General features: G+C 41.8%; 1 protein-coding gene across 8 annotated transcripts in view; it reads left to right on the forward strand.

Moving 5' to 3' along the window:
- LOC114649973 (arf-GAP with Rho-GAP domain, ANK repeat and PH domain-containing protein 1) overlaps window positions 1-13,988 on the forward strand; it is a 365,104-nt gene that overhangs the window by 340,640 nt on the left and 10,476 nt on the right. For 7 of the 8 annotated variants that reach the window (XM_051926528.1, XM_051926526.1, XM_051926531.1 and 4 more), the window contains 3 exons: window positions 1,328-1,378; window positions 5,083-5,146; window positions 5,815-5,970. In XM_051926528.1, coding sequence (XP_051782488.1) covers window positions 1,328-1,378; window positions 5,083-5,146; window positions 5,815-5,970 — 271 coding nt within the window. The remainder of the gene's footprint in view (window positions 1-1,327; window positions 1,379-5,082; window positions 5,147-5,814; window positions 5,971-13,988) is intronic. The other variant, XM_051926532.1, reaches the window with a different exon arrangement.

Here is a 13,988-nt window from a genome sequence, read left to right on the forward strand (position 1 = left end):
AGAGTCAGCAGATGGTTTGGAGAAAGTTGGAATTATAGGGAAGATGTCAATGTAAATACTTGTATGAGCAAAAATAACAAGTACTAAAATTAAAATAAACCTGCCAGTGCAGGTAACTAGAAACAGAGTACATAATAAGGACCTGAAGTGATTGAGAGGCTTGCTCAAGTAATAAGGCATAATCAAAGGAGCTCAGCTATTGACAAGCAATCAGAAAACTCCTAATGGAAAGAATCTAAAACAAAAGTCACAGACGGGGGAGCCGGCAGCACACATTATTCTGTTTTATAATGCACCGGCATCCAGATCTTGAAATGAATGTGTTTCAAATAACTATATGTTATTCACCTTAAACAACTCCAGGCACCTCACACTCAGATAGACAGACTTGAGCTGGGAGACCTTTTTGTCGAACTTGAGCCACAGCGGTGAGGGGATGGGATAGCCGTCTGTTTGCTCCTTGTGCTGATTGACACATTTGCAAAACAAAAGATGCTAATGGAGAGGTGCAAAGGAATTTAAGGTGGCCTGGGCTTATGAGCTCTTTCGTAGACTTCAGGGATTCTAGTGTTAGGGAATAGTTAACAGTATGTTGATCCCTGTCAGCCTAGCAGCACATTATAGTACTTATGTGGGGATTCTGCTCAGAGAGACGGCTCTGTTTTCAGTTCTGATTTTTCCTCTATAGAACTTTTCACTACAAACAGGCTTAGAGTTCTTAGGCAGATTTATAATGTATTGCAATAATAGAAAAGTATGCAACAACTTAATGTTTTCGTACAGCAACACACATCTATTTACATAAATAATTCTAAGCAGATCTATACAATGTAATAGTTTTTTTTAATAACCCAAGATCTGTCCCACTGACATCAGAGGAGAGGAAATTAGAAACTCTTGTTAACAGAATTCATGAAGAAATTTAACCTGGGGGTATATGGTTTTTTAAAATAAGCAACCTGTTTAATCCGGTTGACCTACACCAATCCTCTGGGCGTCCTGCCACATGCTGATGCAGTGCATGTCACCACTGATGCACTTCACACATTAACATTCACATGCTTTTGCAAAGTTGTGTGAGTGCAACATGGCCCTTATTCTTTAATATCCAGTTCATAATAATAGTCATTTCTTTAAATATTAAAATAACAACTAAAATCCTGAAACTCAGTGCTGTATATGGCTATAAAGGCCAGAATTGTTTTTTGTAATCATAATACGTTGTGCCCTATTCAATATGTCTGTTTCTAAGGATGTTTTTCATGTTTGATTGAATGCTGTTATACTAGAAACTGACCAGTTTAAACATGTGCTGATTTTTTCTTAGCTGGGGATTTACAGTGGTATATGAGAATGAAAAGCACGAGAAGCAACAGTGGTGAGTACACCAGTGGAAGTGTAAATGAAGTGTGTAGTAATTTATAGAATTCCATAAATCCTATCCTTAAAAACCTTTTCTGACTTTGCATAGAAGTCACATTAACTGCTGAGAGTCTTCTTGCCAAGGCCACACTATCTGCACCAAACTTTTGCTGGAATGCGTAAAGCTTCAGACATCCCTGAAAACACTCTTTTTCTCTCTCATATTTTTGAAATACTATCCCTTTGTTTAGACTTTTCCAAATTGTCATTATTGTACTTAAGTGATTGTGCTGTCCTGTCATGTCCGGATGTCATTGTTTTAAATGTACATTCAGTCCACTAGAGGCCATGAATGGAATGTATAGTACGCATAATTTTTGTTTCTGCTTTTTCTTTTCTTTTCCCTTTTCTCCTTGCTATATATGTGTTTGTGGTTTGAACTGTTAGCTCATTTCAAACAATATGTAGGCTATAAAATAAAATTAAGAAGCTTGTTGTAATTAGTTTTTGCTGATAGTGTCAAAAGTTGTACTTCTGACCTTTCAATCCCTTAACTCTCGCTGGGAAGACTGTTGACTTTTGTCTCTTTGATTTTTGCTAATTATAAACTGCTGTATTCTGAGATGTTACATGTATTCTTCTTCAAATTCTTTCAATTATTTCTGTGAGCTGTTGTGTTACTCTTGTTATGTATGCATTATGTATTGATAATATGTACTGTACATCATTTTTAAATACTGATGTTTAAGTTTATGCAATGCTAGATTGAAAGCCATTTTTTATGCCAGGGTTCTAATGCCCATAGACAATCAATTTCTTCATCTACTTTTAAATAATAAGTTTGATTTTGAAATTATGGTTATTTTATCATGTCTGTAGTGTGTAGTAATTGTTGGAGACACTTGCTGTGTCAAGTGAAGCTGTATGTAGTAATTTTATGTCCCCCAAGCACCTTCCTTTTGCAACTAATGGGTCAGCATGACAAGAATGAAACACCAGGGTTATTATAATTTATCAAAAATAACCATAATGCAGTAAGGAATGTGCTCTGCGTCTGCATTCAGTGAAACACACCAAGCAAATATGAACAGAATTGAAATTTTACACTGACATTTTGAGAGTGCATACATATTAAATACATGCATATTCAAAGTGTGTTTTACAACAGTCCAGTGCCTGTTGCTTCCCTCTTTCTGTCCTCGATTGATTCCCTCTGCTAACCAGAATGCTAAAGTTACAAACCTATTTTCACAGTGGTACTCGATTTTGTGCATGCTATTGTGAAATTTTATTTTTCAAAACATTTAGAAAAACAACCGGTTATTTGAAACACCAATACATCTGACTGCAAAAATCAATGATGAAAAGTGGAGTTTCCTTGACCAGTTTTATTGATGTTAGCCAGAATATACCAGTGAGAAGGAGTTGCCAGAGATTGAAGATGAAAGAATACTAAAAGCTGTTTAATTGGAGAAAGACAGAAAAATGAATAGCCTATAGCTGCTATGAGACTTGGGTCAACTGATAAATAGAGGTGCACCGCTACTAGTTTTCCCTCTACTATGGCTGGAAAACATATACATTTCCATTAATGAGACAACTTAGACAGTCAGGCCATGATTTGTGTTACCAATGGAGCATTTCCGTTGACCTTTATCCTTTTTCCAGAAATAAATTGGAATGAGCAATCAAGGCTAGAAGGATCAGATAGACTGACTTCATTGCAAAAATTTGATTATAAATGTTTTTTAACTGCATAATGATTACTTGACTAGTTACAGTAGCTGAGATATGCTGCAAAGATAATATACCCCCAGTATTTGCATTGTGCCCAAAAATCTGTGCACATTGCTCTGGCTGTATAAGATTATGGAGTTTGATCATCAGTCACTTAGGGAACTGCTCTTAATTTCTCTGTCTAACCGGGTTGATCCTTTCTGATCACAAGTAAATTTACACATCTTTTTTTTAACATGGTCAGCTCCTATCTGATAGTGAGCGAGAGATGGAGAAGCTCTGAGCCTGAATCAGGTGCTAGACTTTAATAAGCTGTTTTACGTGAAATGTACTATATTTGTTTTAATGATAGTTTAGCGTACCTACCCATAATGCTCAATATTTCCTGTAAGCACTGAAGTTTGCGTAACTTGTTAACAATGACATTGCAGAGTGTTCTAAAATATCAAACGTGAGAGTAATGTTTTTTATTGAAGATCTTGGAGTTGTTGGATGTGAAATACAGTGGTAATGGGATTGATTAATTTATCATCATATCTAAGTGCTTTTTTAATTCACAGCTTTCTAGATAGATAGAAGTCATACAAAGTCATTGATTAGGTCCCTATACTCCTCCTCCAGCCCATTCCTGATACAGCCCACGATAGCAGTGTCATCAGCGAACTTTTGCACATGGCAGGACTCCGAGTTGTATTGGAAGTCCGATGTATATAGGCTGAACAGGACCGGAGAAAGTACAGTCCCCTGCGGCGCTCCTGTGTTGCTGACCACAATGTCAGACGTGCAGTTCCCAAGACGCACATACTGAGGTCTGTCTTTAAGATAGTCCACGATCCATGCCACTAGGTATGAATCTAATCCCATCTCTGTCAGCTTGTCCCTAAGGAGCAGAGGTTGGATTGTGTTGAAGGCGCTAGAGAAGTCTAGAAACATAATTCTTACAGCACCACTGCCTCTGTCCAAGTGAGAGAGGGATCGGTGTAGCATATAGATGATGGCATCTTCCGCTCCCACCTTCTCCTGATATGCAAACTGCAGAGGGTCAAGGGCGTGTTGAACCTGTGGCCTAAGGTGGTGAAGCAGCAGCCTCTCCATGGTCTTCATCACATCTATGTAATCTAGGAAAATCATGTTCATGTAAAATGCATTAGAACAACTGCGACAGGAACAAGCCATTTAGACCAACAAGTTCGTCCATGTTATCCTCCTAGATTCTCCAACATAATATCACGTCAAGATTTGAAGCCCCCTTTAGTTTTATTTTAGGGACATTCATATCTTGATTTGATGTTATTTTGGACAGGTTAGGTGAATAGGATGGATGTGCTTGTTGAGCTGAAAGAACTGTTCTAGTCACTTGTTCTAATGCATTTTTAGCTTTATGTGTTTGGTACGAGGGTTACAGCAAAATATCCATAAATGCAGTAAATATGAAGATACAGTAGTACATATGTCAAAATAAGTTTTGTACTGAAATAAAGCTCTTCTTCCATCTCATATTCTGATTTTCTCGGCTCTGGCAGAGATGGATGAGAATCTCACTCTGTTAACTGTGTTCAGAATTACAGGACAGTGGAGGGGGCAAATATGCTTGTTCAAGTGAATTATACTTATCTGTGTGGTTTCATATCTGGAGGAGAATTTTCAATACAACAATCATCTTCACCTTTTACATTGTGTGTTAAACGAGACTCTATGATGACATGTTCTGTTCTTCTTGAATCTGACCAAGGTTAGTTACTATAGAAAATTACTTTGTAAACAGGAGGCCAGATAGAAGCCAGAAACTGCAACGGACCACCATGATCAGGACATCTTCAAAATCTGCATTTACTCTTAGTTTGTGCTCTAGTGGTTAGCCTGTTGATGGTAGTAATAAAAGGGAATTTCATTGTCTCATGGATCTTACTAAGATGCTATCTATTTTGTGTTTAATGTGTGTTGTAAAATTGTTACAGTATTTTTGTTTTCTATATATGCCAGGTACTTGTGCTGTGATACGCAGGCAGAGATGAGAGAGTGGTTTGCTACTTTCATGAGTATACAGGTAGGTGTTTTTTAGTTTCATTAAGTGTGCAGCTTGTGAAATATTATCGTAGTAAGAGTACAGCTAGACTAGTAGTACATTTGACTGCATGACTCCTAATATGATTGATTAACTCTGTCTTGAACAGCCAGTGAAACATTACTAAAATGACAAATTTATATATTGTTTTAATGAATGAATTTAAAGTTTAACGATTTAAAATCAGTATGCTTATGGAATTGCCTGCCTAACCTTATAGGCAAGTAGTTGCTACAACCAACCATGCTTATACATACATTTAGATAATTGGTCAGACCATGAAATTGTAGGAAGATCAATGTTGACTACTGCTAAAGTTCAAACAATGTTGCCTTACAGTATGCCAATTCTTCTTGTAAATGGTATTGCATTGATACGCATCTTTCTTTTTTTATTCCGCACTATCAAAACATTCAGTGTGAAGACGTCATTCATTCAGCCTACTGTAGGGAAGTTCAGGTGCACACAACATGATAAAGTGGTCACTCAGTTTTGCTTTATTTAGAGTGTCACTAAATTATTTGGTCACTCTTTTTAGCATTTTATGAAAAAATCATTGCAAGTTGCAAAACCAGCCTAATAACATAATGACTTGTAGGTTCTGAAAGTTCCTTTGTTTCTAACATTTATCAAAATTTATGTCATTACAGCATGAAGGAAGTGTGTGGCCCTCTGACTCCGTTAAAATGAGAGAATCACGGGTTCCCCTCGATGCCAGGTTGGGTAATATCTCATTGATCCCCTTAAGGGGCAGTGAGAATGAGATGAGAAACAGCGTTGCTGCTTTTGCTGCTGACCCGCTTGCTGTGAGTGTAATCAATCCTTAAAGTGATCAATTATTCTCATTGATTCCTCATCAACACTTTGCTTTGAGTCTCTTATTTCAGTGTGCATACCATGCCTAAGTACACTGTAACTAGGATACCATTAAGTACACATTTCTCTCTATTATTCCATACTTAATTGTGCATTTGCCCACATCGTCTTGTTATATACAGTTGCTCAGTAAGCACATGGTAGTTATGCCTGGTTGCACTGTAGTTAGGCAAGTAGTTAATAAGTAATTATAATTTAAGTGCACGGTAATAAGAGGCATTGAGTGTTCCTCATTCCTCTGTTGGTAAATTCATCTCTACCTCTGAAAATTAAATATTTAATTATTCCTGGAAATTTTCAAAACTCTTGGGCACTTTTTTCACTCTGATGCATTTTCATGAAATAATTTTTGTTTGTATAATTACAGTGATTTGACGTTCTTGCTTTCTATTGTGTGAAACTGCTTTCCAAAATTTATGAAAATTATTTATTTCGGAATTTCTCTTTCTGGGTCACCACTCTTTTATTGCAACATGATTTTCTATTTTGACAAAATGCACATGAATAGTGGTTACTGTTTACTTTGATTAACAACAAGGTAGAAATCAGGTGAAAACATGTGATGTAAGCTAAAAAAAATAAAACATAACCACTATTTATGCCCATTTCTGTGCATGTGTCTGTGTGAATGAATATGTTTATTTATAAACACACATATGTACACACACACATACTATATATACTGTGTATATATATATATATATATATATATATACATACACACTGTTCTGTGTGCATATGAACACACTGTATTTATGTGTTTATGAGTATGTGTATGTGCATGCATGTTGTACAGTATATATTGTTATCCTTTGCATCCCTTTGTGTACATCATGAAATAGCTGTTTCCATATACTTCATGGGAAAAAAGAGGATTTTCAGATACAAATCAATGAAGAGGAGGGCTAAGTGGCCTAATTAATTTGGACATTAACTAACAATAAGAAGAGGCTTCAAATCAGTTATTTGAAATATAATGTAAAAGTTGGATGTGAGACACGGGTGTGTTCAGTCTAAATCCAGAAGAGCAGCAGTGGCTGCAGGTTTTCACTTGAACTAATCTCTTTAAAATTATCTGTTGGCAGAGATTAAGTGACTGACTGCAGTGATACTTACGCAGTCACAGTGGCTGTCCAGGATCCACATACAGTGCATCCGGAAAGTATTCACAGCGCATCACTTTTTCCACATTTTGTTATGTTACAGCCTTATTCCAAAATGGATTAAATTCATTTTTTTCCTCAGAATTCCACACACAATACCCCATAATGACAATGTGAAAAAAGTTTACTTGAAGTTTTTGCAAATTTATTAAAAATAAAAAAACTGAGAAATCACATGTACATAAGTATTCACAGCCTTTGCTCAATACTTTGTCGTTGCACCTTTGGCAGCAATTACAGCCTCAAGTCTTTTAGAATATGATGGCACAAGTTTGGCACACCTATCCTTGGCCAGTTTCGCCCATTCCTCTTTGCAGCACCTCTCAAGCTCCATCAGGTTGTATAGGAAGCGTCGGTGCACAGCCATTTTAAGATCTCTCCAGAGATGTTCAATCGGATTCAAGTCTGGGCTCTGGCTGGGCCACTCAAGGACATTCACAGAGTTGTCCTGAAGCCACTCCTTTGATATCTTGGCTGTGTGCTTAGGGTCATTGTCCTGCTGAAAGATGAACCATCGCCCCAGTCTGAGGTCAAGAGCGCTCTGGAGCAGGTTTTCATCCAGGATGTCTCTGTACATTGCTGCAGTCATCTTTCCCTTTATCCTGACTAGTCTCCCAGTCCCTGCCGCTGAAAAACATCCCCACAGCATGATGCTGCCACCACCATGCTTCACTGTAGGGATGGTATTGGCCTGGGGATGAGCAGTGTCTGGTTTCCTCCAAACATGATGCCTGGCATTCACACCAAAGAGTTCAATCTTTTTCTCATCAGACCAGAGAATTTTCTTTCTCATGGTCTGAGAGTCCTTCAGGTGCCTTTAGGCAAACTCTAGGCGGGCTGCCATGTGCCTTTTACTAAGGAATGGCTTCCGTCTGGCCACTTTACCATACAGGCCTGATTGGTGGATTGCTGCAGAGATGGTTGTCCTTCTGGAAGGTTCTCCTCTCTCCACAGAGGACCTCTGGAGCTCTGACAGAGTGACCATTGGGTTCTTGGTCACCTCACTGACTAAGGCCCTTCACCCCCGATCACTCAGTTTAGATGGCTGGCCAGCTGTAGGAAGAGTCCTAGTGGTTTCGAACTTCTTACACTTATGGATGATGGAGGCCACTGTGCTCATTGGGACCTTCAAAGCAGCAGAAATGTTTCTGTAACCGTCCCCAGATTTGTATCTCGAGACAATCCTGTCTCAGAGGTCTACAGACAATTCCTTTGACTTCATGCTTGGTTTGTGCTCTGACATGAACTGTCAACTGTGGGACCTTATATAGACAGGTGTTTGCCTTTCCAAATCATGTCCAATCAACTGAATTTACCACAGGTGGACTCCGATTAAGTTGCAGAAACATCTCAAGGATGATCAGGGGAAACAGGATGCACCTGAGCTCAATTTTGAGCTTCATGACAAAGGCTGTGAATACTTATGTACATGTGCTTTCTCAGTTTTTTTATTTTTAATAAATTTACAAAAATCTCAAGTAAACGTTTTTCACGTTGTCATTATGGGGTGTTGTATGTAGAATTCTGAGGAAAAAAATGAATTTAATCCATTTCGGAATAAGGCTGTAACATAATAAAATGTGGAAAAAGTGATGCGCTGTGAATACTTTCCGGAAGCACTGTATATCAGCCCTTAACCTACAGACTGCAAGCTATGGAGTGTCCAGTCTATAACTTTATTTTCTTGATGTAGCTAAATATGTTATTGAATATTTGGTTAACCGATTAGACATAGACATTTATATTAGTCATTTACCTCCAGTCTGGTCACATCTTCATGCATACATACCCACACATTCCAGGGGAAGGGAAACCGTAGTACCCAGACCTGAACCCAAGGAGACACATGGAGAACATGTGAACTCCATGCAGCCAGCCGCAATGCTTGTGAGTCAACAATGCATCTGTGCCACTATGCCCAACACACAAACATCCATTCATTATCTAACACGCTTAACTTCATTGTCCATGGGTGCTGAAGGCTGTCCTGGCAGCATTATGTGCAAGGCACAAACCAAACACTGGAGAGGACAAATAATTTTTATAATTAAAAAAATACATTTGGTCAGTTGAAAGCCAAAGTGATAAAACACTCCAAAATCTGTGTATATTTTTTCGTAAATAATTAATTTCATCCATCCATCCATCCATTTTCCAACCCGCTGAATCCGAACACAGGGTCACGGGGGTCTGCTGGAGCCAATCCCAGCCAACACAGGGCACAAGGCAGGGAACCAATCCCGGGCAGGGTGCCAACCCACCTCAGGACACACACAAACTCACCCACACACCAAGCACACACTAGGGCCAATTTAGAATCACCAATCCACCTAACCTGCATGTCTTTGGACTGTGGGAGGAAACCGGAGCGCCCGGAGGAAACCCACGCAGACACGGGGAGAACATGCAAACTCCACGCAGTGTGGACCCGGGAAGTGAACCCAGGTCCCCAGATCTCCCAACTGCGAGGCAGCAGCGCTACCCACTGCGCCACCGTGCCGCCCTAATTAATTTCATGTTACTGGAATTAATGAATAAAAATACTCACCAATACATACTTTCAATTGCTAGTTTATTCACCCCCTAGAAAGGTTTGTTTCTTTAACTGAATTCGTGGTTGAGAAATTGAACAGATGAACATGTGAACCGAATTGCTGAGTGTTAACCATATCTGCTGTATTTGAACAAATCGTCTGAGTTCAGGATTCAGTTTAGTGGTGGTGAGCAAGAGGTCTGAAAAACACAGAGGTGAATTTATGACAAACAGATCCATTAAAGGTGTGCAAAAGTGGAGTTGTCAATCTTTTTAAAATATTCAAAGTCTCCCTTTATTATTATTACATTGTACACTCACCAATATTAACACACTTTATTTTTAGGTTCCAAGGCTTAATAAGTGGAACCTCGGTTTGCGAGTCTTCTTTTTTTTTTTCTTCTTTGGTCCCTAGCTGGCGTTTGGTCTGGACCTGGTCCTAAGCCCGTACACTGCTGTGGGTGCCAATGGTTGTCGGATTTCATTTTGCAGGCTGTTTCCATGCAAGGCGATCCATGGCAGCTGTTCTAGCCTCGTCGAGGCTGAGTCGACGATTTCTGATATCGTCTTCGACCTGCTTGAGCCATGTTTTCTTTGGTGCCGTTCTTTGGATTCTCCACTGGGTGGGTCGATCACACCAGAGGAGTTTGTGTGGTAACCAGTTGCCTTCCATTCTGCAGACGTGACCAAACCACTGTAGTCGTCGTTGTTGAATTTGCTCCTCGATTGTTGGCTGTTGATCACCCCGGCGACGGATTTCCTCATTTCGTATTCGGTCTCGGAGTGAAATTCATAGGATTTGTCGCAGGCATCGCATTTGGAAGACCTCGAGTTTGTTGAGGTCTTGCTTGAGCAGTGTCCACGTCTCGGATCCATAGAGGAGAATTGGCAAAATCAGAGTTTTGAAGAGTCGAATTTTGGTCTTGTTGGAGATGTTGGTTTGCTTCCACAGGCACCACTTTAGGGAAGCAAATGCCGCGGTTGCTTGACCAATTCGACTGTGGACCTCTACTGTGGACGCCACTTTCTTCTCCTGGACCAGCGACCCAAGGTATTTGAATTTTTGGACCTGCTCGATCTGCACACCATCGAGTTGCACATTTGTCTGCGATCCGTCTGTTGTCAGCACTTTCGTCTTGTCTATGTTTATTTTCAATCCATATGGCTGGGCGATGTTGGCGATGTTGCAGAGGACGTCCGTGGCCTCCGCGTCGTCGCCGGCCAGGATGCCACTATCGTCTGCGAAGATGAGATCAGTCAGGAAGCCATCCTCACCATACTGGATTCCTTGTCTGCCTTCGAAGACCTTTCTCATGATGGCGTCGACTACGATGTTAAAAAGCAGTGGAGAAACAACATCTCCCTGGCGGACTCCAGTTCGGATGGTAAACTCATCGGATAATTCATTACGGATGCGTACTTGGCTGGAGGACCCAGCGTAGCTTTCCTGGAGGAGTTTGATGACTTTCTGAGGCACAAGTTCGGTCTCCAGTGCTTTCCACAGTGCTGGCCAGTGGACACAGTCAAAGGCAGATCGAAAGTCAATGAAGACAATGACTGCTCTTTTCCCGCATCGGATTCTTTCCTTCATCAGTTGACGGAGGGTGAAGATCTGGTCACTGCAGCCGCGGTTTGGCCTGAATCCGGCTTGCTCCTCCCGACTGGTCTGTTCGCGGTGCCGCTGCAGCCTTAATTGTATGATCTTCATGAAGACCTTTCCGACAATGGAGAGCAAGCTGATGCCTCGATAGTTCTTGCAGTCTTGATTGTCGCCTTTTTTGTGAATTGGCACGATGGTGGCCTTCTTCCATGATTGTGGTATTAATTCAGTACGTCAGATGGTTCGGATGAGCAGGAGCAATCGGTGGCGTAATGGGTCCCCACCAGCCTTGATCGCTTCGGCCGTGACTTGGTCCTGTCCTGGTGCCCTGCCATTTTTCAGTGTTTGAATGGCAGACCGGACCTCTTCCATAGTTGGCTCAGCATCAGACATTTGGACCTCTGGCGGGTCGATGCTTGGTGGTTCCAAAGGTGCACCTTGTGGTGGGGTGTGATTGTGGAGCTCCTCAAAGAATTGTTTCCATCGTTGAAGGCGCTCTATTGGTGATCGAATGAAGGTTCCATCGGCATTTTGGATGTTGTCATTTGTTGACTTGGCCTTTCCACTCAGTCGTCGAAGAGTTCGGTAGAGCGTGTGGTACTCGTGTTTGGAGGCTGCCTGTTCCAGGTCGGCTGCCACTTGGTTCCAGTAGGCCTCTCGCTCTTTTTTCATCTGGCGACGGATTTCTCTGTTGAGCTGCCGATATCGTTCAAAATTGGACAGTTTGACTAGCTTTCGTTCGTTTACCATATCCAAGCATTCATCAGATATCCATGGCTGTGTTCGATGGCGAGTTTGTGGACACATTTCCTTGGCGCAGTCCATAATGGTGTTTGAAATTTGTCTTTCTTCGACGTTGACATCCTCTGATTGTGCCAATGCTGCAAAGCGATTGAATAGCTGGAGTTGGAATTTGGCCTTTCGGACAGGGTCTAGGAGACTTTTCCACTCCAGCTTGATTGGAGGACGTGATTTGCATTTGGCCCGTTGCAGTCGAAGTTTGAGCTTGGCCCGTACAAGGTAATGGTCCGATCCAAAGTCTGGACCGCGCATCGCCCGGACATCCTTGAGCGACGATCAAAACCGGGAGTTGACCAAAATGTAGTCCAAAACTGCAGAATCCTTGCCAGCTGGGTTTCGCCATGTGAGTTGGTGTTTCAGAGGATGCTGGAAGTGGCTGTTTCCCACAAGGAGGTCGTTGGCACTGGCGATGGATAGAAAACGCAATCCATTGTCATTAATATGTCCATGTCCAAATTGACCCATCGAGTTTTCCCATCCCGTTCGATCTGTGCCGATGTGCACATTAAAATCACCAGCCAGGAGGATCACATCAGTCTGTGGGAGGGAATCCAGCGTTTGTTGTAGTTGATTGTAGAAATCATCTTTGACTGGATCCTGACAGGTCTCTGTTGGAGCGTAGACGGAGATAATGTGGGTTTTGATAGTGCCTTTAATGGTGAGGACTGCTAGGTGGTCGTATATTGGTTGGAATGCGATCACACTCCTGGCCGCGTGACTGGTAACCATAAATCTGACACCTGCCTCTCTTTTGTCTCCACCTGAGTAGAAAAGTGTCATTTGATCGTCGATGGCCGGTGGTTGGACAACCATCATCACTGATCCTGTGATTCGTAATTCCGATATCACTGCGATGGTAATTTTGCAGGTTGTCAATTCCTTCGCGATGATTTCTTTTTGTCCGACGTGGTGACCAGTTCGGACGTTCCATGCGCCGATGCGAAGTTCTATTTTCGGCGTGCAGAGTTTGGGTCTTCGGCCAGTAGCCCACTTCACACCAGTACCCTGGCTCCTCGACACTGGCGCATCGGCTGCCCCGGATGCGGTAGCATGAATCGCAATACTTGAGTTTCGATTATCCATTGGTTTCGTGCCTAGTTTCCCCGGTTTCTCGGTTCTGGCCACCTCGGCAGGGCGACCACCTTCCTCCTTTTGCAGCCGGGCTTAGGACCGTCCTTGGCGGAGTTTGCGAGTAACTTGGTTTACGAGTGTTTTGCAAGACGAGCAAAAATTTTTAATAAATTTTGACTTGATAAACGAGCGAGGTCTTGCAGTACGAGCAGTATGTATACTCTTTGTCTGCTGAGCGTCATGTGATCACAACTGAGCTGATGGTTCTCTTCTCTCTCGCTGCGGGATTGTGGGCAATTGTCTCCAATTCTCCGTCTGAGTCGGCGTGCTTCACTCATAGTAAACATCCGTACGAGCGTATACTGTTTACTGCAGCATTAGCATTGTCACTGTGTGCACGCGCGCGCGCTCGTGTGTGTGTGTGTCTGTGCTCGCACGCGCGCGTGTGTGCTGTAACGTGCGAGTCCCCGTCTTGCACACTAAAACACAAAGCTGAGTCTCAGTACTTCAGCAACACCAGCTTTATTCAGCTTGAAACAGACACAGCAGTCAGGCAGGGCCCTGTGCATTTATAATGTTCCTTGTTCCTTGTATCACCCATCGACAGCAGGCGCTTATAGCATGTCCGCGATCTTTTCGGATTCACTTTTACGGCGAACTGCTACAGCGCTGGGAGACTGCGATTGCTTTGGGATGCTCTTCCGTGTGTCGTCCCGTTGGGTGCAATCCCACAAGAGTTTAGAAACTCAGTCACAGCAGCCATGATTCTTTTCAAAGGTA

This window comes from Erpetoichthys calabaricus, chromosome 4, assembly GCF_900747795.2.
Source record: "Erpetoichthys calabaricus chromosome 4, fErpCal1.3, whole genome shotgun sequence".
NCBI lineage: Eukaryota > Metazoa > Chordata > Cladistia > Polypteriformes > Polypteridae > Erpetoichthys > Erpetoichthys calabaricus.